At 47.0% G+C, this 22,016-nt stretch overlaps 1 protein-coding gene across 1 annotated transcript in view; it reads right to left on the bottom strand.

Annotated features, from left to right (window-relative positions):
- Positions 1 to 8,701: 8,701 nt before the first annotated feature.
- The window catches only part of Heg1 (heart development protein with EGF like domains 1), a 109,234-nt gene continuing 95,919 nt past the window's right edge, over positions 8,702 to 22,016 (bottom strand). Inside the window, exons 15-17 of the mRNA XM_045146905.1 lie at positions 14,091 to 14,178; positions 13,096 to 13,270; positions 8,702 to 10,561 (exon numbers count right to left, since the gene is read on the bottom strand). Coding sequence (XP_045002840.1) covers positions 10,412 to 10,561; positions 13,096 to 13,270; positions 14,091 to 14,178 — 413 coding nt within the window. The 3' untranslated portion in view covers positions 8,702 to 10,411. The remainder of the gene's footprint in view (positions 10,562 to 13,095; positions 13,271 to 14,090; positions 14,179 to 22,016) is intronic.

The following is a 22,016-nucleotide window of genomic DNA, read 5'->3' as shown; positions in this document are numbered from 1 at the left end:
TTCGAGGCTCGGTTCCCCAGGTCCCACGTTAGCCAGGTGCACAAGGGGGCGCACGCGTCTGGAGTTCGTTTGCAGAGGCTGGAAGCCCTGGCGCGCCCATTCTCTCTCTCTCCCTCTATCTGTCTTTCTCTCTGTGTCTGTCGCTCTCAAATAAATAAATTAAAAAAAAATTATTTATTTGAGCAGGGCGTGGTGGCACATGGCTTTAATCCCAGCACTTGGGATGCAGACGTAGGAAGATCACCGTGAGTTTGAGCTCTCCCCGCACCCCACGCCTGGGGAGACTACATAGTGAATTCCAGGTCAGCCTGGACTAGAGTGAAACCCTAACTGTACCCCCCCAAATTTTGTTTTAATTTATTTAAGAGAAGAAAGGGAGAGAATAGGTACACCCTCTTGCCACTGCACATGAACTCCACTTTGTGCCTTACATGGGTAGTGGGGAATCAAACCCATCATGGCAGGCTTTATAAGCAAGCACCTCTAACTGCTAAACCATCTTGTCAGACCATTTATTACTAGTAGTATTTTTTTTTTTTTTTTGAAACAAGGGTCTCACTCTGTAGCCTGGGCTTGTTTGGAACTTACTATGTACTATATATGCCCTATGTATGCACTATGTATGGCCTTGGCCTTGCTGATTCCTTTGCCACAGCCTCCTGAGTGCACAGGCCTGGGCCACCATGCCTGGCTCAGGGCTTTCAAATTTTAATATATTTAGTCAGTTGATTCACCCACCCACTTACCCGTACTTTGATTAAGTGAACGCTTACTGGGTGTGTACCAGAACTTTATAAAATGTTCCAACCATGGGCTGGAAAGATGGCTTAGCGGTTAAGGCACTTGCCTGCAAAGCCAAAGGACCCCGGTTCGATTCCCCCAGGACCCAGTTGCCAAGGGGGCACATGCGTCTGGAGTTCGTTTGCAGTGGCTGGAGGCCCTGGTGTGCCCTTTCTCTTTCTCTCTCTGCCTTAAATAAATACAAAAAAAAGTATTTTTTTTTAAAGTTCTTACCAGTATTGGTTTCAGTCCCCAGAGAGCTGACTCCGAGTCTACATTCACCCCTCCACGTTGCGGTGGGCAGGTTTGAGATGTGGACAAGTCTAAAACCTCCAGGACAGTTTACGGAGAACAGCATTGAAAGGACAAGTCAGTTCTCCCACACTTGCCTCCTTTTGGTGACAAAAGACCTGTTGATGAGAATCACTGTGTGTGGTTTCTTCAGTGTATAAAATGTTTCCATAGTAATTCCTTTTTGAAATATATTTTATTTATTTACTTATATGAGAAAGGGAGAGATGGGTGCGCCAGGGCCTCCAGCTACTGCAAACAAACTCCAGATGCATGCGCCCCCTTGAGCATCTGGCTTACGGGGTTCCTAGAGAATTGAACTGGGATCCTTTGGCTTTGCAGGCAAACACCTTAACTGCTAAGCCATTTCTCCAGGCCCATAATAATTCTTTTTTAAAAAAATTATTTATTTTCTTTATTTATCTATTTGAGAGAGAGGGAGAGAGACAGAATGGCCATACCAAGGCCTTAAGCCACTGCAAATGAACTCCAGAAGTATGTGTCACCTTGTGCAGCTGGTTTACGTGGGTCTGGGGAATCGAACCTGGGTTCTTTGGTTTTGTAGGCAAGCACCTTAACCTCTAAGCAATCTCTCCAGCCCAGATTTTTTTTTTTTTTTTTTTTTGAGAGAGACAGATAAATTGAGACAATGGGCTCTAGGACCTCCAGCCACTGCAAACAAACTCCAGACATATGCACCACCTTATGCATCTGGTTTAGGTGGGCCCTGGGGAATCAAACCTGGGTCCTTTGGCTTTGCAGGAAAGTGCCTTAACTGCTAAGCCATCCATCTCTCCAGTCCAAAGAAATCTTTTATCCTCACGACTCTGTGAGGTGACAATTGTTACTCCCATTTTACTGAGCAGAACACTGAAGTTCAGGAAGATATGCAGACTCCGGCCTGACGTCATAATTGAGAAAATAGCAAGATACCACCGAGGAATGTCTTGTGCCAACTGATGGTGCCAATAGAAATCAACGTAAACATTTATTCTTAGCATCTCTCATCTCTCCCAACGTGAAGTTTCTGCTTCACTGTGCCAGGCAGCTCCGTGATATAACCACTCAGTTCTGAGACCTGAAAGCTGCTACGGCCGTTGGTGATCCAAGTGAGAGGACTCTGCCCTGCCGGGATGGAGCAGTGGTTAGAGGTGCTTGCTTGCAAAGCCTGCCGGTCCAGGTTTGATTCCCCAGTACCGGCATAAAGCCAGATGCACAAAGTCATAGGCCCTAGAGCACCCATTCTCTCTCCTCAAATAAACAAATTAAAAAAAAAGGATTTTGCCCTGGATAATGTCTGCTTTATGAGCGTCACCTTTCCTCCCCAAGCAACTGGGAAATGAGTCATTGTGCATTCTTCACATCTGAAAACACTTTGAAGTCTTTCTGTCCTGGCAAACCAAATCCTGGGGTGGAGGGAGGCTCAGCTGGGTCAAGAGGCACAAGCTTGTGAGATGAGCACACAGTCTGGCTTAGAATGGAGAGCAAGACTCCCATTTTCACTTCAAAACATGTAACAGGGTTACAGCATGATTCACAAGAGATAACCTAAGTGTCCACTGACAGATGAATAGATAGAGAGATTGATATTGATGTCTACAATGGCCATTATCCAGCATGTAAGAGAAGGGGGAGAGCTGGGCGTGGTGGCGCACGCCTTTAATCCCAGCACTCGGGAGGCAGAGGTAGGAGGATCACTGTGAGTTCAAGGCCACCCTGAGACTACATAGTGAATTCCAGGTCAGCTTGGGCTAGAGCGAGACCCTACCTTAAAATAAAAAGGTGGGGGTAGGGGGAGAGATCCTGCCTTTTTGAAACACCATGGAACTGGGAAGACATTGTACACCATGAAATAATCCCGATAAATACTGCATTACCTCACTTATAGGCATGCACTGGTGAATATGCATGTATTCAGTGCTATCGTGACGTACGGGAGGCTGTTGCCAGGTACGGTGGCACACGTCTGTAACCCCAGCTAGAACTCAGGAGGATGCGGGAGGAGAATTGTGAGGTCTAGATTAGCGTTACATAGCAAGACTGTCTCCAAAAATGAGAGGGAAAAGGAAAGTGGGTGATGTGGGGGTGACTAGCTTACAGGTCCCACCTACTAAAGCTTGCACCATCTTCAAACATTGCCACCATTATGATCCAGCCTCCAACACCCGAACCTCGGGAGAATGAGCCATGCCCCAACCACAGCTATGTGGAGTCTGAAGACAAGTTACATACATGGGAACAGGGAAGAGAATTGGGGGTGGGGAGCAGAGAGAAAAGTTTAAAAAGTACACACTTGAGTTATTTATAAGTCTAGAGATCTAATATATATCATAGACACTAGTTGCTAGTTATTACTGTATTATATGATAAAATTTTGAGATATTGCTTTACATACACACACATATGAGTAATTTAGAGAGCAAGAGAGACAGAGAGACAGAGAGAATTGGTGCACCAGGGCCTCAGCCACTTCAATCAAACGCCAGGCGCTTGCGCCACCTAGTGAGCATGTACGGCCTTGTGCTTGCCTCACCTTTGTGTGTCTGGCTTACCTGAGCTCTGGAGAGTTGATCATGGGTCCTTAGGCTTTGCAAGCAAGCATCTTAACAGCTAAGCCATCTTTCCAGAATTCTTAAAAAAAATCTGTTTTTGTTTATTTTTATTTATTTATTTGAGAGCAACAGACAGAGAGAGAAAGAGGCAGACAGAAAGAGAGAGAGAATGGGCACACCAGGGCCTCCAGCCACTGCAAACGAACTCCAGACGCGTGCGCCCCCTTGTGCATCTGGCTAACGTGGGTCCTGGGGAACCGAGCCTCGAACTGGGGCCCTCAGGCTTCACAGGCAAGCGCTTAACTGCTAAGCCATCTCTCCAGCCCCAGAATTCTTACTTTTTAAATTGTGTATATTTAAGATTTCCAACATGATGGCATATATATATATATATATATATACCAACTCACCAGGGGCTATGCGTCTGCCAATTGCCTAGCCTGCCTAAGACATCATGCTAGGGGATTCAGATTCCGAAGCTGGGCGTCACCGTCCTGTAAGTCAAGCAGGGCGCTCCGCAGTGGAGACAGGCAAGCGTCACACAGATAGCTCCCATCCGTGGAACCGCAAAGACCCTCTCCCAGATACCGCGTGTAGAGGGGAGAATCCCGGCGGCACTTCGGGAGGCAGTGCTGGGACGGGGATGGAAGTGCATCCCTGTTAAGCTCTCAGTTGGAGGCTGGAGAGATGGCTCAGCGGTTAAGGCGTCTGCTTGGAAAGCCAAAGGACCTCGGTTCGATTCCCCAGGTCCCACATTAGCCAGATGCACAAGGTGGCGCACGCGTCTAGAGTTTGTTTTCAGTGGCTGGAGGCCCTGGCGCGCCCATACTCTGTGCTTTCCTCTCTCTCTCGCTCTCTCAAATAAATAAGTAATTAAATTTTTTTTTTTAAAAAGAGGATCTCAGTTGGGTCCTGTTAACCAAAGGTTCAGTAGAGGGAGGGCCTCAGATGAGGAGAGCGCAGCGCTGTTTGAGGAGCCCTGATACAACCTGCTCACTAGCTGTCTTCATACCCAAGCTGGTTATGGAATTCCCCTCCCCCCACCAAGCATGTCCCTGACATGCAAAGCATTCAAGGAAGCAATGAATGAGCATGTGTCTAGCCATGCAGCCACATTCCTTGGCCACCATGAATGCAAGATCTACGGCCCAGCCTTAGAATTCCAGATTCCCACCTCTGGGCCCCTTGCCCTCGGCAGGAAGAGGTTTAGCAGAGGGGTAGTGGGAAGCCTTCGGGAGGGAACTTCCCGTGTGTCTGCGCGGGATGCTCATGTTCTCCAATTCAGAGAGGTGAGTTACCCTAGCAGGGACTCTACCCGAGTCAGGCCTCCCTGACACGTAGGTAGGCGCGTCCACCCATCGCCCCTTCTGGGCACTTGAGGGTAGACGCGTGACTCCTTGCCCACACTGGCCATCCAGAAGTCCATCGTTCACGTCTTCTGCTTGAATGGTGCTCTGCTCTCTCTCATACACACACACACACACACACACACACACAAATAGCTTTAAAATTTTTTATTTATTTGAGGGAACTAGGGAAATGGCTTAGCGGCTAAGGCATTTGCCTGCGAACTCTAAGGACCCGGGTTTGATTCCCCAGGACCCACCTAAGCCAGATGCACAAGGGGCACATGCGTCTGGAGTTCGGCTGCAGTGGCTGGAGGCCCTGGCGCGCCCATTCTCTCTCTCTCTCTGCCTCTTTCTCTGTCATAAATAAATACAATACTTAAAAATTTTTAAATTTATTTGAGAGAGACACAAAGAGAGAGTCAGAGAGCAAGGGTGCACCAGTGTGAATGCCAGTGTGAACAAACTTCGGACGCATGTGCCAAGTTGTGCATTGTGCATCTTGTTTTATGTGGGTGCTGGGCAATCGAACTCAGGTCAGCAGGCATTGAAAGCAAGTACCATTAGATGTGGAGTCATCTTCCCAGCTCTGAAATAATCCCTTATCCTCTGTTTTGCTCATTATTAAAAAGAAAACCACAATGAAAATGAAATGAATTTTATTGCATCATTTTTTTTTTTTTTTTGCTGACTAGAACGCCAGACTTATAGTGGATATACGTATAAAAATAACCAGATTTTTACAAATAATACTGTGCTGCTACAGTACTGAATAATTAGTGGAGGCTGCAATTATAACACGACTTTAAATAACATTCTCATAATGAATTTAACACAATCAACTGGGGGGGGGAGAGGTCTAAGGCTTAAAGCTGTACAAAGAGAAATCTAGGACAACGTGAAAACTCAACAAGTTCAGACGCCATCTGCATTTCCAATGTAACCACAAATCCAGCAGCACACACATGAACAAAACTCACAGCAACTCGTGACGAGACGATCATTTTCTTTGTGCGACAGGTCTAGGTGACAGAGAGAGATGAGTATGACTTATGAATGAGTGTTGGGCATGTTTCCTGGCCAAATCGGTCCCAACTCATCCCTGTCATGTTGTCTCCTCCCTCCCCGAGAATTCAGGATGGCGTGCATCGAACACATCACAAAACCGGAATCAAGTGGGTAAGTGGCTCCTTTGAAAACGTCCTTTCTGAAAATGCCCAGGAGGCAGATCCAGTTCAGGGTCTCCGTCTCTTTGTAGACGAGATGGGGCGCTTTCAGGTATGGAAAGGATCGCCTTTGGTCTCGCAGGCTTTTCTAAAAAAGATTACAGTTTTGACCAGATAGGAAGGGGTGTATCCCTATGAAGACACGGAAGCACAATTAGGTAGCTGGCATTTAATACTTTAACGTTCCTCCTATTCCGACCAGTTTCTTGCCTTGGGATTTGAGAAAATAAAATTAAAAAAAAAAAGAACACAATACTCAAAGGCAAAACTCTGACACAACCGCTTGTCTCCAAAAATGCACCTGAGAAGAACTTCAGAATGTGTGTCAAGAAGAAAGTCGTGAAATCACTAGAGGAATAGTTCAGTGGTAAAATCCTTGCCTGCCAAATGCAAGGCCCTAGGTTCAAGTCCTGGCAAAAGAAAAGAAGAAGAAAAGGAACAAAATGTCTTACTTTCCGACTACCACGGGAGCTTTCAGATATTAGTGCTCTGATCTCAAAATAAATAATTTAGATGTGTGGGTCACGGCCCAAGTTTTGGGACAACTTGGCTGGTACAATCTAGCATAAAGAGCAACAAGGTGAGCTCTCCTTTGGGTCACTCTCCAGTCACAGGGTGCCTATGCACCTCACCATTGGGTAAGGAGGTTTTATCAGCCACCAAAACGCCACATGCTTGGGGTGACCTTAATGTGTCTGGAACTTTTGCATCTGAATAGACAGGGTCCTTCAAATACTCATGCTTGGTAGCCATCCAGTCTCATATCGCAAAGACGCTGCCCTCTCCTCTCTGCTAAGGGCCAACTTTTAAGAGTCCCCCCCCCCAACTTTCAAGAACTCAACAGTCACGTCTTAGCTCCTGACGCCAGGCACTACCAGCCTACTGGACTGCACTATCCCATCAGCAGCTCTGGCTCTGACTGACTTAGCTGCTTCAGAAAATCATCTTTTTGGGATGGAGGGATGGTTTAGTGGGTAAGGCGCCTGCTTTTTGTGAAGCCTAACGACCCTTGTTCGACTCTCTAGATCCCACGTTAGCCGGATGCACAAAGGTGAGGCAAGCGCAAGGCTGCACATGCCCACTAGGTGGCGCAAGAGAGTGGAGTTTGATTTCAGAAATTAAAAAAACCCTTCCCTCAAAGGAGGGAGATTTATCAGCATCCCAGACCTTCGGCTATGCTCCTAGCTCTGATAGTGGTTCACACAAGTCTGCTCTTAATATGTGGGAGGCACGGCCTCTGCGAAGGACGCAGCCCACAAATGGGTGTCTAAGTCTGGTTGCGCTGGTTAAAAGCCTTCCCAGACCATCACCTTTCACTTCCGACAGTCCAAGCCACGTACCAATATGCTTCCTGCCAACCACAAGCCAACTGTCCAAGTAAAACCCAAATGCACATCTTCAAAAAAAAAAAAAAAAATTCAACGTCTTTGCACTTCATTGGTTTGGTTACTGCTTCATAATCTTGTTTCTTAAAAAAAAATAATAATTTACTTTGAGGACTCTCCTCTCTTCCTCTCGTTGACACAGCACACTGCAAGGTGGGGTGTCTCCCAGGAAGGGAAGGCGCCTCCAGCGCACAGAGCAACCCGGTGAGTGAGGCACACTGGGGTTTACATCTTGCCTGTCATTTATCCTCTCTGAAGGTCTCTGTGTCCAAGCATGAGAACTCCCATGGCCTGTTAGCAAGAGTGCCGGGAGGCCAAGTACCTTGGAAGGATCCCGGTCGAGGCAGGAACATGAGATGTTATTTACCCTCCCGAAGTAATGGGCCTCAGTGTCCTGGCCTGACTCATGGAGCATCCACCTGTCCTGGCTCTTCTCTGCAGGCTTCTGCTCCATAGTGTGCTTCCCCTAATTCCCGCCCTCCGCCACCCCGCCGTGGAGGGACCTGCACTTGCCAGCTGTGGGCCGGGCAGCAGGCACCGTGCCCAGCACAGCTCCAGCATGCCAGCTGTGGGTTCGTCCAGTCCTGTCCTCTTGCCCCGTGGCGTTATTACCTTGCAGGCTCCTGTTCATGCTGACCCCAGGCAGGAGTGCCCCCGGCCTCTCCTTTCCCCACCCACGGGAGGCCAGGGAGCACCGGGGCAAGTCATGGCCTTTTGTGCCTTCTCCAAACCTCGGGATGCATTTCCCACCCGCACAAGCCTCCCGGGGCTGGGGGGGGCCGTAGACTCAGCATGAATTCAACTCCAGTGCTCTCTTTCTCTGCAGTTATCTCACGGATCCTCAGGTAGATGATTTGGAGCTGTGATGCTCTGAAGGCAGCAGAAGTGTTGGGACAGCCATGAATGGTGACTCTTCTCAGAGCAGCGAGGCCCCCCTGGGGATGAGCAGGGAAACCCGCAGAGCGGCTGGAAGGAGGCCACTTCACAAAGGACCCGAGCTTGTTTGCTCGGGTGAGCTCTCCAGTTACAGATGGAGAGACAGGTTAAGAACCAACGTTTCAAGATGGCAAGGCTCTGAAATTTGAAGTTAACATCCGCTGCCCATAGAATTCTCTCTGTACTTACGAGATGAGCACGGTTTTTATTACTGAGATTCATTGCACCTGGCCAGTGGTCCTGCTATAGCAGGCGACGGTGGGTGGTGGGGGTTGGGACGCAGGATTCACACTTACACACAGGATGAGGACTGCACATGTTGTGAGGCTGCGAGAGAACCTCAGACAGACAGACATATTCAGGGCAGAACTGTCCCCGATGGCAGCACCTTTTTCCAGAAGCACGTGTCACCCACCGAGATCCCGGCTTCAGAGTGGGGACAGTTATTTGACTGTCATCTCAAACCAGAATGTTCCACAAGCTGACAAATGTACACAGTTCCTCAGGGAGCAGTGAAAAAAAAAGGGGGGGGCATTGGACAGGTCCCTTGCAGGACTCTGTCACAGACCCATTGACAAGACATATGGGATTTCCTTCCCAAAAGTAAGCTTTCTGATCCCTAGCTGGCCACACTTTAGTTCTCCAATGCTGACTTGAACTGTAAGTGGGTCTCTGAAGAGTACCATACAGTGAACCAAAGAGGAAGCAACGGCCAGGTAAGAGAAAATAAATTCTTTCTTCTGTGAATAAATATCTTTGAGTGGTCCAAAGTTGACGCTGAGTTTGTGGACGATGTAATGGTTTCAAACACTAGCTGGTAAGCACGCTCACCTGTGTCTCCATTTCTAGTTCCCTAGCCTTTGGCGGGATTCCTCATAGCTTCTCAAAGCACTGCCAGGCAGGAAATATAGGCATTTTGTTTGGTCCATTCTTCTCAGCGCCTTGGGCTGCTGGGATATGACAACTTGCTTTTCCTTTAGAGGTGAGACACCAGCTCCCACCCACTTGTGGTCAGCTGTCCATCTGAGTAGTGTCCAGTCTCCACGTTGGTGGCCAGAGTCCCAGGCCTCATGTAATCGCCTCACAGATGAAAAATTTCTCTGCTACATACCAGCACGGCCCAATTCTACCTACTGGGCTTCACTATGGGGTAGCTGGGTGCTTCTAACTACAACCAAGTGCGAATCGATCCATACTTGCCTGCAAAAGTAAGACTTCACTAAAAGCAGGGGGGGGGGAGACCTTAAATCCCGTGTCAGTCACCTTGACGCACAAAACAAACAGAAGTTGTACGCTGTGCCTCACAAATGTCACTTCCTCATTTAGGGGCTTGGCTTGGAACCTAGCGCAGACAACCTGGAAACGCTGAAATACTGTGTATTTGACAGGAGTATTTTTAGCTCATAGTGGTATGTTCACCCCATCTGTTGCTCAGCACGTGGGTGCCAGGCAGGAAAGCGAGGAGCCAGCATCTGGCTGAAAGTCAACTGCCAAACCGAGGCCTATGGAAATCTCTCGGGAGAGGAAGCCTTTACAGAACAGTGTGGAAACAAATCCAAAAGGAAACCTTCCTGCCCAATTTACTAAAGTGCAAACCAAGGGGAAACTGGGTCCTTGCGGGAATACCTAGTGGTCTGTCTGCAGTGTGGCTCCCGTCGGCCAGTGCCATGTCGCGGGGACTTAAAAGAGACTCGGTACTGGCCCACATCATGTTCACAGTAACAACAAAAGTGCCCCAAGAGAAGCCTGTAGTGCCACATCCGTCTGTCCCCTTCCACTGTGGTCATGCCCCTCGGGCGTGGCTGACAAGTCCTAGCTCCCTCCTGGTACAGTCCTCGGAGCCAGGAGTCCTGGGAAGTGGCTCAGAGACATGGGCCTCTATCTGTCTCCTGGACTCAAAAGTAGTCTCTCCTCCTGCTCTCATCACTGATGAAAGATGGGTTGTACTGTCCCGGGAAAACGCAAGAGTGCCGCGATCCAGGCAATCCAGTGTAGGCTGGGTACAGTCCATTACGTTCAAGCTCAGGATTCCTTACATTTGTGGGCTGGTTGCCAAAGAGACAAGAAGAAAAAGTCAATTACTTATACGTATATAAAAACACACACACTAATTTTTAGGGGCGAGAGAGAGAGAGAGAGAGAGAGAGAAGGATCAGCGGCTAAAAGCACTTGCTTGCAAAGTCGGACTGCCTGGGTTCAATTCCCCAGTACCCACGTCAAGCCAGATACGCAAAGTGGTGCATGCATTTGGAGTTTGTTTGCAGTGCAGGAGACCCTGGTGTGCCCACCTTCTCTCTCTCTACTTGTGAATATAAATTAAAAAAATCTTTTTAAATTCTAATTTTAATAAACTTAGACGGAATTAACTATAAACAGCAAGGCAAGGTCTGACTGGAAGCAGGACCCTCACAGGTCTATTTATTTAAAATATTTTGAAACAGGGTCTTGTCATGTGTCTTTGACTATGGATTGCCAGTCCTGGAACTTAAAAATCTTCCAGGTGCTGGGATTAAAGGACGTGCTACCACACATAGCCTACAGATATGTCTTTAAAAAAAATAAATATATCTAAAACATATTGCATGTGCAAGTTTATTTGTGTGCAGGCGGACCAGGGTCTCTTGTTGCTGCAAACAAAGGCCAGGTGCGTTTGCCGCTTTTTATTTTTTATTTTGGTTTTTCGAGGTAGGGTCTCACTCTAGCCCAGGCTGACCTGGAATTCACTATGGAGTCTCAGTGTGGCCTTGAACTCACGGTGGTCCTCCTACCTCTGCCTCCCGAGTGCTGGGATTAAAGGTGTGCGCCACCACGCCTGGCGTGACCTGACCACTTTTTGTGTCTGGCTTTATGTAGGGAATCGATCCCAGGCCTGCAGGCTTTGCAAGCAAATGTCCTTAGCCACTGAGCCATCTCCTCAGCCCCAGGTCTGGCTTTTTATGGCAACTACGATATATTTGCTCTTAATTTACAAGGGGATTAAAAAGTAGTAATCAAGCAAGGTGTCTAAAACAAAACAAATCAAAAGGAAAGCTCTGGAACTAGCAAGGGCTCCCTGAGAAACACCAGAGAGAAGTGCTTTTTTTTTTTTTTGACAGAAATAAAAATACTGGGTAGTGTGAATTGTAAACAGGAACCCTAAGGGAGCCCAATGTGGGCACCCCCTTGTCCCCAAGGCCCACTGTGAGGAACAGCATGTCCACTAAGGTGACAGCGTTATGATCTAAGCTTCGGTTCTGCTTATACAGATGCTCAGCCTGTTTAAAAGATGGGTTTATTTAAATTCAGGCACATTTGAGGAAATCTGTGCACAGACATGGCTTCACTTAGGGAAGGCAAGGCCCTTTTCTGACAGACCCAGGGAGAAGCCAAGCCCCATGCACAAGGAGGCATGGCAACATTCTGGCTGGAACTAAGTTTACCTCTACTTTTCTCCTTCTCCTTATTTCTTGTTTTTCTTCCGGGTTCAAAAATTTCAGAGAGGGCTGGAGAGATGGCTTTGCGGTTAAGCGCTTGCCTGTGAAGCCTAAGGACCCCGGTTCAAGGCTCGGTTCCCCAGGTCCCACGTTAGCCAGATGCACAAGGGGGCGCACGCGTCTGGAGTTCGTTTGCAGAGGCTGGAAGCCCTGGCGCGCCCATTCTCTCTCTCTCCCCTCTATCTGTCTTTCTCTCTGTGTCTGTCACTCTCAAATAAATAAAAAAAATTAAAAAAAAATTTCGGAGAGCTCACTGGGACAAACAGGTCCTGGGTGATAACAAACCTGCCCCTCCCACCCGGAAGTCTGATGCTCACGGCTGATTCCCACAGCAAAAATTAGAGCTTCGTGTCACTAAGTCCCCGGAGGGCAAAGTGCCACGTTTATTGCTGCAGTTCAAAACTGATGAGAAGTCACCTGACATCTATTTGGTTTTCAGCTCAGACATCCCCACTTGTGTTTATTTTATGACAGGCGCAGCGTCATGTGAAATGAACTGGGCAGTGAAGAGAATTAAGATCTGACATAAAGGGCTCAAGGGACGCTCCCGTTTTGTTTTTTTGTTTGTCTAAATGAGGTGGGCCAGGGCTGAACAGAGCAAATTGCTAAAGACCTGCCGAGGATAGAGTTAAGCCTCTAACAAGTGCATGGTGAGATGACAATGAATTGTTCTTGGTATGCCTTTTCCCAGCCCCGTAGCTTTGACTGAGTAACCACCCACAATGAGGTTAAAGGATGGCAAACGAGATAAAAACAAAAAGGGCAAAGGTTAAGTAGCACTAAATTTCTTCTTGGCAGTTGGCAAACAAGCCTTGAACCACCGAGCCATCTCTCCAGCTCACTTTATGGGTTTTTAATTCCTGTAACTTAAAAGCAAGTTGGTGGATTATTGCTGCCACCCCATAAAAGTCATCTACTGATGGGAATAGACTTCACATCTTGATACCAAGATTCGTACCATGCAAATAGGTCCTGAGTAAACCGAATGTTACAATACGTAAACAAGAGGCTTATGACACGATTCGTGGGATGCTTTCATTAAGAGCAAAACAGGATGTCTGAGGAGCCTGGAGCCCCCTAGGCTGTCCTGGGCACAGAGCACATACCGAGTAATACACATCGGTCACCTGCAGGAGGTTCTTGGTGCTTCCGTTCTCATGCATCTCGATAGCTTCTCGGCCCCATTCTTGCGAGCGAGGGTTCTTGGGGTACTCGGCATATGGGGACATTTGGAAGTCCCCACTTTTGAAGATGAGTTTGCTTATGTCGTTTTTACTCTTTCTGTGGAATTAAGACGTGTTTGAAAAGTTCTATCAATGAAGGAATGACATGGGAAAACGCCGATGGTCATTTTACAGTGTCAGTTAGACTGAGAGCTATTGCCGCCTGTGTGCGTAGCAGCCCTCCCCAGCTAATGTTTTATTTTTTATTTTTACTACATGCAAAAGCTACACACATCTCTTCTTTCTGTCTCTCTCACACACACCACGTTTCCCACACCCGAAATAAGCCACCTCTTTGCAAACCATCCACATTCTCATTTCAACAGATCAGAGAAACCCTGCTGTGAGGTTTCATTCACTGACTAGAAACTGTCTTGGGAGATGTTCTAACGGCCCCGGGATCAGAAAATTTAAATTATATTCGCCTTGTGTAAGATCATCTTAGGGTCTGTTCCTTTGTCCCCCCCCCCCCCCACTTGGCCATAAGTAATTTTTCTGGGGAAGGCACAAAATAGCCTCAGGGTGATAAAACCAAATGTCTAGCATATAGCTTTAATATTACATACGTTCAAAGCACACTTGCTAATCCTATGTTGGTGGGTGGAGTCTCCTGTCTCAAACAATGGCTTCCTGGTTCATAACTACCTTCCCTCTTCCCGTAACCAGGAATCTCATTCTAGAACTTGCCACATCACGTGACATAGACGTGTACAGACCCTGGTGAGGCCCACCACGCCCGGCCCTTCTCTTTTTCTTCAATGATTCAGTCACACACTATGCTTTGCAAGGTAAACCACGCCGATATTCCTTAAGACTAAAACCTGACACTCACATCGCACAGGCAAAGCAAGAGATTCCAACTCAAATCTACCACTTACCTGCAACAGGTAACAATGAGTGCAATGCCCAGGAGGAGAAGCAGCCCTCCTCCAGCTGCTGCAATCACCACGGTGATGAGCTGATAGGCTAAATAAGGCAAACAAACAAGAGCTGATTTGTGGGGGGGGCAAAGGAATTCTAAAGAGGAGTCTTCCTCCACCCCAAGTCAGCACTGGCCTTGTCCGTATTTACGTAGGGCAGAGGCAGAGCATGCCACCTTAGGGTGGTCTGTCCCATCCCTTCTTCTCCCAAGAAGATTCCCCCAGACTGAAGAAGTTGGCATGCTCACTCCTGCTTTGGCACAAACGTGTGACGTCCCAGTTTCACAAGCGGTGGCTGGCTCTCCATCCTCACATTATCATCTCGGTGGCTTTTTTTTTTAATATATATTTTTTTAAATTTTTATTTATTTGAGAGTGACAGACACAGAGAGAAAGACAGATAGAGGGAGAGAGAGAGAATGGGCGCGCCAGGGCTTCCAGCCTCTGCAAACGAACTCCAGACGCATGCGCCCCCTTGTGCATCTGGCTAACGTGGGACCTGGGGAACCGAGCCTCGAACCAGGGTCCTTAGGCTTCACAGGCAAGCGCTTAACCGCTAAGCCATCTCTCCAGCCCCTCTCGGTGGCTTTTTGCATCAAACCCACCCTCTGGGTCTCCACCTTTCTAACAGCTCTTTCTGTCTTTGCTTATATGTTTATCTGGAAAAAACCCCATTGTCTGCCTATTCCCTTCTGGGAACTGTTTACTCCCTTCTTTCTGCAGTGAGGGTAGTCCTGCTTCCACAGGAGCAACATTCCCTGGACACAAGATCCAAACTGAACCGGGAAAGAGAAAAGAACTTTCTTTCAAGGCACTCACTCTCAGCCCCTTCTGAAATTGGCCTTTTGCAAGTATACAGGCCATGTGTGAATATGACCAGTGCCCACTGACCTCCATCAGGACAATTTTCCATGACTGTCACTTTCTGCTGAGGTTTCTTTCTTTTTTCAAAAAGATTTATTTATCTGAGTCAGAGAGGAGGGAGAGAGAGGAAGAGAGAGAGAGAGAGAGGGAGAGAATGGGTGCGTCAAGGCCTCTGGCCACTGCAAATAACTCCAGACACATGTGCCACCTTGTGCATCTGGCTTACATGGGACCTGGAGAATCGAACCTGGATCCTTAGGCTTTGCAGGCATGCGCCTTAACTGCTAAGCCATCTCTCCAGCCGCTCTTTTTTTTTTTTTTTAAAAACTTTTTAAATTAATTTTTTGCAAGCAGAGAGAGATAGAAAAGAGACAGAGACTGGGCACACCAGGGCCTTCAGCCACTGCAAACAAACTCCAGATGCAGGCGCCACTTTGTGTATCTGGCTTTTTATGAGCACCGGGGAATCAAACTCATGTCATTAGGCTTTGTAGGCAAGTGCCTTAACCACTAAGACATCTCTCCAGGTTTCTGTTTCTTTTGCTTGCCAAACAGTCCTTCAGACATAAAGCACTATTTCCCTTGTCCACTTTGACAGGAAGTGAAGCCAGTTGAGGCCAGTGAAATGACCCCTTTCAGCTGGATAAGACTATAGCTTAGACTTCTAGATAAGTAATGATCTCTCTTTCACCTAAGTGTTTTGTTTCATTTTACTGCATATTCATTCTGAGCAATTCCTGCCAACCAACACCCAGCAAGCACTTCCACTCTGAATCTCTGTATAGCTCCATGCAATGTCAGGGAAAATGCAAAAAAGGTACCTTATACTCTGTCCAACAGAATGTGGGTTGGGATGGAAAGACAGTAGGAATACCTTTTTTTAAGAGGGATGTTCTGGGGCTGGAGAGACTGCTCAGTGATTAAGGTGCCTGCCTGCAAAGCCTAACAACCCAGGTTGGATTCACCAGTACCCACATCAAGCCAGATGCACAAAGACGTGCATGCATCTAGAGTTTGTTTGCAGTGGCTGGAGGCCCTAGCACACTCATTTTCTCTATTTTCTCTTCTCTCCATCTCTCTCTGCTTGCAAATAATAAATAAATAAAATAATTTTTAAAAGAGAGGGATGAGCATGGTGTGATCGTGCACGCCTTTAATCCCAGCACTGGGGAGGCAGAGGTAGGAGGATCACCGAGAGATCGAGGCCACCCTGAGACTACATAGTGAATGCCAGGTCAGCGAGAGTTAGAGCGAGACCCTGCCTTGAAAAAAAACCAAAATAAATAAATAAATAGAGGGATGTCCTGGTTTTCCAGAAGGGGACTATAAGCTGGAAGTCAGGCTCTACATCTTTGCTGGCCACACTGGAGGCTGGTGGAGATGGATCCCTGCTGAGGAAATTCAGGAGCTTGGAAGGGAAAGGATGACCTCCGGAAGGACATGGGGTGAATAGGAAAGAAGGACAGACAAAAAATAAATCTGGGAAAATTGTATCTAAAATCACAAAGCGACCATAACCATAAAGCCGAGAAATGTCTTAGAGGAGAGAGAGAGAGGGAGAGAGAGAGAGACAGAGGCTTAAAATCAAAGCAGGGCATGGTGGATGGTGGCTCACTCCTATAATCCCAACACTCTGGGAACTGAGGTAGGAGGATCTCTGTGAGTGCTAGGCCAGCCCGGGTTAGAGTGAGACCTCAAAAAGTTGGGGGGGGGGGGGAGCTGGGAAGATGGTTCAGTGGTTAAGAGTGCTTGCTGTGTAGGCCTGGAGACTGCCAAAGTTTGATTCCCAAGCACCGACATAAACTGCTGGGCATGGTCACGCACATCTGTAACCTGGCCTTGGGGGCTGGGGGCGGGCATGGTGAAGACTGGAGATTCACTGGGGCTTGCTACTGGGGTGGGGAGGAAAGGTGAGGGCTGGAGAGATGGCTTAGTGGTTAAGGCACTTGCCTGTGAAGCCAGAGGACCTCGGTTCAATTCCCGAGGACCCACATAAGCCAGATGCACAAGGTGGTGCGTGCATCTGGAGTTCATTTGCAGTGGCTGGAGGCCCTGGTGCACCCACTCTCTTTCTCTCTGCCTCTTTTCCTCTCTCAAATAAATAAATAATATATGTTTTTTAAAAAGGTGAAAGTGGAAGCTCTAGACCGAATGAGAGGCTTTGTCTCAAGGAAACAGGCAGATGAGCAAAAAGGCAAAGACACCCAACACATGTGTGTGCATTTGCACACTCGTGTCATATCATACACCACACTACATATACTCTGCACATGTGTGTGCACTTGTGTACACACACACACCATATACCAAAAAGGTAATAAGAGGGAAACAATTAAGTAAATTATAGTAGATAATAGCATAGCACTATTGATATGTAAAATTGTTAAATGAAAACACCACACTATTTAAAAACAGCTTTCAGAACAGTATATCCAGTAAGGTAAAATTCATTTAAAAAGATATATATGTATATAGCTCTGAAATCTGAAAAGGATAGGTCGTGTCAGTACGTTTCAAGTTTTAGTATGTGTGCAATTCTGCATATTACACAAATATCTAGGCTTGATAAATTCCCAGCTTCGGGTTCTGTATGTCTGTAATTCAGTGTGGAGACTTGGAATTCTGTGGCCAGCAAGCTCCAGGTATGGCAGAGACTACACGTCCCTCAGCCCATACTTGGCAGCAAGGACACATGATTTTTTGTTTTTATTTATTTGAGAGTGACAGACAGAAAAAAGGCAGAGAAAGAGAGACAGAGAGAGAGAGAGCACACCAAGGCCTTCAGCCATTGCAAATTGGCTCCAGATGCATGCACTACCTTATGTATCTGGCTTACATGGATCCTGAGGAACTGAGTCTTGAACTGGGATCCTTAAGCTTCACAGGCAAGTGCTTAACCACTAAGCTATCTCTCCAGTCCCAGACACATGATGTTTGATGGGTGATGAGATTGTTCACTTTCCCTTCTTTCCTTATCTTACATCTATTTTCTAATTATTTTGGGTTTTAAAAAGAAAAATTGGGGCTGGAGAGATGGCTTAGCGGTTAAGGCACTTGTCTGCAAAGCCAAAGAAGCCAGGTTAGATTCCCCAGAACCCACGTAAGCCAGATGCACAAGGTGGCACATGCATCTGGAGTTTATTTGCAGTGGCTGGAAGCCCTGGCGCGCCCATTCTCTCTCTCTCTCTCTCACTCAATCTCTTTCCCTTTCTCAAACAAATAGATAAAAATAAAATAAATGAGTATGCCTTGTTCTTGTTCTATGCAATAAAAATAATATTACTTTTTTTGTTGTTGTTTTTTGAGGTAGGGTCTCACTTTAGCCCAGGCTGACCTGGAATTAACTCTGTAGTCTCAGGGTGGCCTCGAACTCACGGCGATCCTCCTACCTCTGCCTCCCGAGTGCTGGGATTAAAGGCGTGCGCCACCATGCCCGGCTTAATATTACTTTTCAAAAGACAAAAATGTCATTGGCATGGTAGCACATGCCTGAAACCCTAGCACTCTGGCAGCTGGGGCAGGAGGATTGTGAGTTTGAAGTCAGTCTGGACGACAGAGTGAGTTGCAGGCCATCCTGGGTTTGATATCCCATCTCATTACATGAATAACTTACATAAATGCATAGTACACAAGAGGAGGGGAGAAAAGGCGAAGCTGACACAAATCAAAGGGCCAGAGGAATGTCACCAAACTGCTGAGGAACCAACGTAAACTGCAAGCAACACAGGAGGAAGAGTGAAGGACAAGGGACAGGACTGGCCGCACATTTAGGAAGGCGTTCTGGACAAGCGGTATGCAAAGACTAACTTGGTGGAATCTGGGGTATACAAAGCGACACAGTTTTCACAGAAAGAAGAGAAAATAGGGTGATATGACAGTTATAGCCTGTGAGCTTCCTAGGGGTGGTGGCCTGTATGGACTGGTCCTGTCCTTTTAAAAAGTCTTTTAAAATTTATTTACTTTATTTATTTGAGAGAGAGAGATGGAGGGGGAGAGGGGAAAGGAATGGGCGCGCCAGGGCCTCCAGCCACTGCAAACGAACTCCAGACGCATGCGCCCCCTTGCGCATCTGGCTTACGTGGGTCCTGGGGAATCAAATCGAGGCCCTTTGGCTTTGCAGGCAAGTGCCTTAACTGCTAAGCCATATCTACAGCTCTGGTCCTGTTCTTTTGGAGGATAGTCTCCATGAGGAGCAAGGAGTGAAATCTGGGCATACTATGAAAGCTAGTAGAAGCCTTCAGAAAGTCAGGACATAGGTAATGCCAAGCCAGATTACACTGCAGTAGGGTGATTACCAGGAATGTAGGAATGAGAGACCCTCAAGGTCATATATGCCTGGCTGGAGAAAACTGGCTTCTCTGGATCATTGGATTTGAGGAGTGTTTGCTCCAAGCAGTTGGGATACAAGAGTATTTCTTGCCTAGGAAAAATCTAGCTTGAAAGGCTGGATGGAGCAGAACACACCTGTGATTCTAGCACAAGAAGTTGAAGCAGGAGGATTGTGAATTTGAGGCCATCCTGGGCTATGTACTGCAACTCTGTCTCAAAAATCAAAGTACACAGGGCTGGAGAGATGGCTTAGTGGACAGGCAAAGCCTAAGAACCCCAGTTCGAGGCTTGATTCCTCAGGACCCACATTAGCCAGATGCACAAGGGGGCGCACGCATCTAGAGTTCGTTTGCAGTGGCTGGAGGCCCTGGTGTGCCCATTTTCTCTCTCTCTCTCTGTCACTCTCAAATGAATAAATAAAAATGAACAGAAAAATTGAGAAAAATCAAAGTACACAAACCAACAAACAAAAATCCAAATTGGGGCTAGAGAGATGGACCCACGTAAACCAGATGCCCATGGCTGGAGGCCCTGGCAAGCCCTTTGTCTCTCTCTCTCTCCCTCTCTTTTTTTCTCTACCTGCCTATTTCTCTCTCTCTCTCTTTCTCTCTCTCTCTCAAAAAAGAAATCCAGGCTAGAGAGATAGCTTAGAGGTTAAGCACTTGCCTGTGAAGCCTAAGGACCCTAGTTCAAGGCTCCATTCCCCAGGACCCACATAAGCCAGATGCATCTGGAGTTCGTTTGCAGTGGCTGGAGGCCCTGGTGCACCCATTCTCTCTCTCTTGCTATCTGCCTCTTTCTCTCTCTGTCTGTCGCTCTCAAATAAATAAACACAAAGATATACATTTTAAAATCCAAGTTGGGCTACCCCCTCCAGTGCTGGGTGACCAGCATCCCTCCATTGTTTGGCATGAAACTATGAATGATGAGTCACACTGTCTCAAAGTGCTTTGGCCACAGATGGGGATGAATTCATCCTTATTGCTCAACTGACACCCAGGACTAGGCAGAGATCTCAGATAAGGAGATAGGTGGCAGGGTCCCTATAGTTTATTTGCTGAGGCAAGCACAGCAAGTGTCACTGTATGTATTAATACAAGTTGTATTACTATTAGCAGCCACCATAAAAACATTTTTGTAACCATAAAATCAATACAGATATCAAAATCATATAATGATATCCACACGGCACACTTTTATTTGATAAGCTGGCGTGGCTGGGGGCCAACAAACCAGACAGGTGTCTGTCTGCCCTCTGCTGGACGTAACGATGGTGACGTGGATAAATGGGGAGGAAAAAGACATCTTTGGGAATCTGGGAAAGAATTGTGGCTACTTCAGGGGTCTCACAACATAATGGGATTGGGAAGGGGGAGGGCTGGGGAGACTGCTCTGTGGTTAAAGGAGCAAATCCCAGTGGCCTGGATTTGATTTGTCAGGACCCACATAAAGCCAGATGCACAAAGTTGGGCATGCATCTGGAGTTCACTTGTGGCATGGCCGGAGGCCCTGGTGTACCCATACTTAGCCTCTCTCAATAAATAAATATTTTTTTTGTGTGTGTCACTTATTCTTTTTTTCAAATGTTTATTATTATTAGCAACATGTTTCATATGGATGCATCATGTGTTGGTACCCTCTTTTCCCTTGTGCCTGCCCCCATTCCATTGGGGATGCTCCTCAGTGGGGTTGCAGGTTGTGGTTTATGCATTGTGGAGGCAAAATATTTTTTGTAGCCGGGCGTGGTGGCGCACGCCTTTAATCCCAGCACTTGGGAGGCAGAGGTAGGAGGATCGCCATGAGTTCAAGGCCACCCTGAGACTACAAAGTTAATTCCAGGTCAGCCTGGACCAGAGTGAGACCCTACCTTTAAAAACCAAAAAAAAAAAAAAAAAAGGAAAAAAAATATTTTTTGGTTTTTTTTTTTGGTTTTTCGAGGTAGGGTCTCACTGTACCCCAGGATGACCTGGAATTCACTATGGAGTCTCCGGGTGGCCTTGAAATCATGGTGATCCTCCAACCTCTGCCTCCTGAGTGCTGGGATTAAAGGCATGCATCACCACGCCTCACGAATTTTTTTTTCGATAAATGGTCTCTGAGAGAGAAAAACATACCAAGGCCACTGAGCATACCAGGAAGTGAATGTATACGATTCCATATGCAATACCAACCAAGGCTATTTCAGGACAGTTTTGTCCTTTGCTCTACAAATAAATGATCTAAGTTTACTAGGTTGAAAATAGACATGGTTTTATTTAATGCATGTAGAAGACTCCAGTTTTTGTTCCAAGTGGTAGGGCTTACTTTTTATACCCTCGGTGGGGCATGTTTCATGATTTTGAAGACAATTTCAATTATTGATGTTGCAATACATGTAAGAGAGTGTCGATACAAGGGATCTCAAATGACCCAAGCTGCTCTTCTCAAATAAGGGGATTAGATGTGACATGCATGTGGGCACCATTGGCGCCCCTGCCTGCTTTGTGCTTCGGAGGGGGTTAAGACATCACCCGTAACAGCCGTCTCCCAAGTCTATCCCTTGCCACCAGCTGACACTATGCTGAAAGTCTCCAAACTGTCCCCACGTCCTCTTCTCTCCAGTTTCTCCTCCTTGTAGAGTCCCAACGGGGTTCCTTAATCACACTGCTTGCTGGCTCCCAACAGTTACTGATTACAGGCCAAACTCCTCAC

The sequence above is a fragment of the Jaculus jaculus genome, chromosome 4 (assembly GCF_020740685.1).
Source record: "Jaculus jaculus isolate mJacJac1 chromosome 4, mJacJac1.mat.Y.cur, whole genome shotgun sequence".
NCBI lineage: Eukaryota > Metazoa > Chordata > Mammalia > Rodentia > Dipodidae > Jaculus > Jaculus jaculus.
The sequence above is the reverse complement of the archived record's forward strand: the minus strand, read 5'-3'. Positions and strand labels throughout refer to the sequence as shown.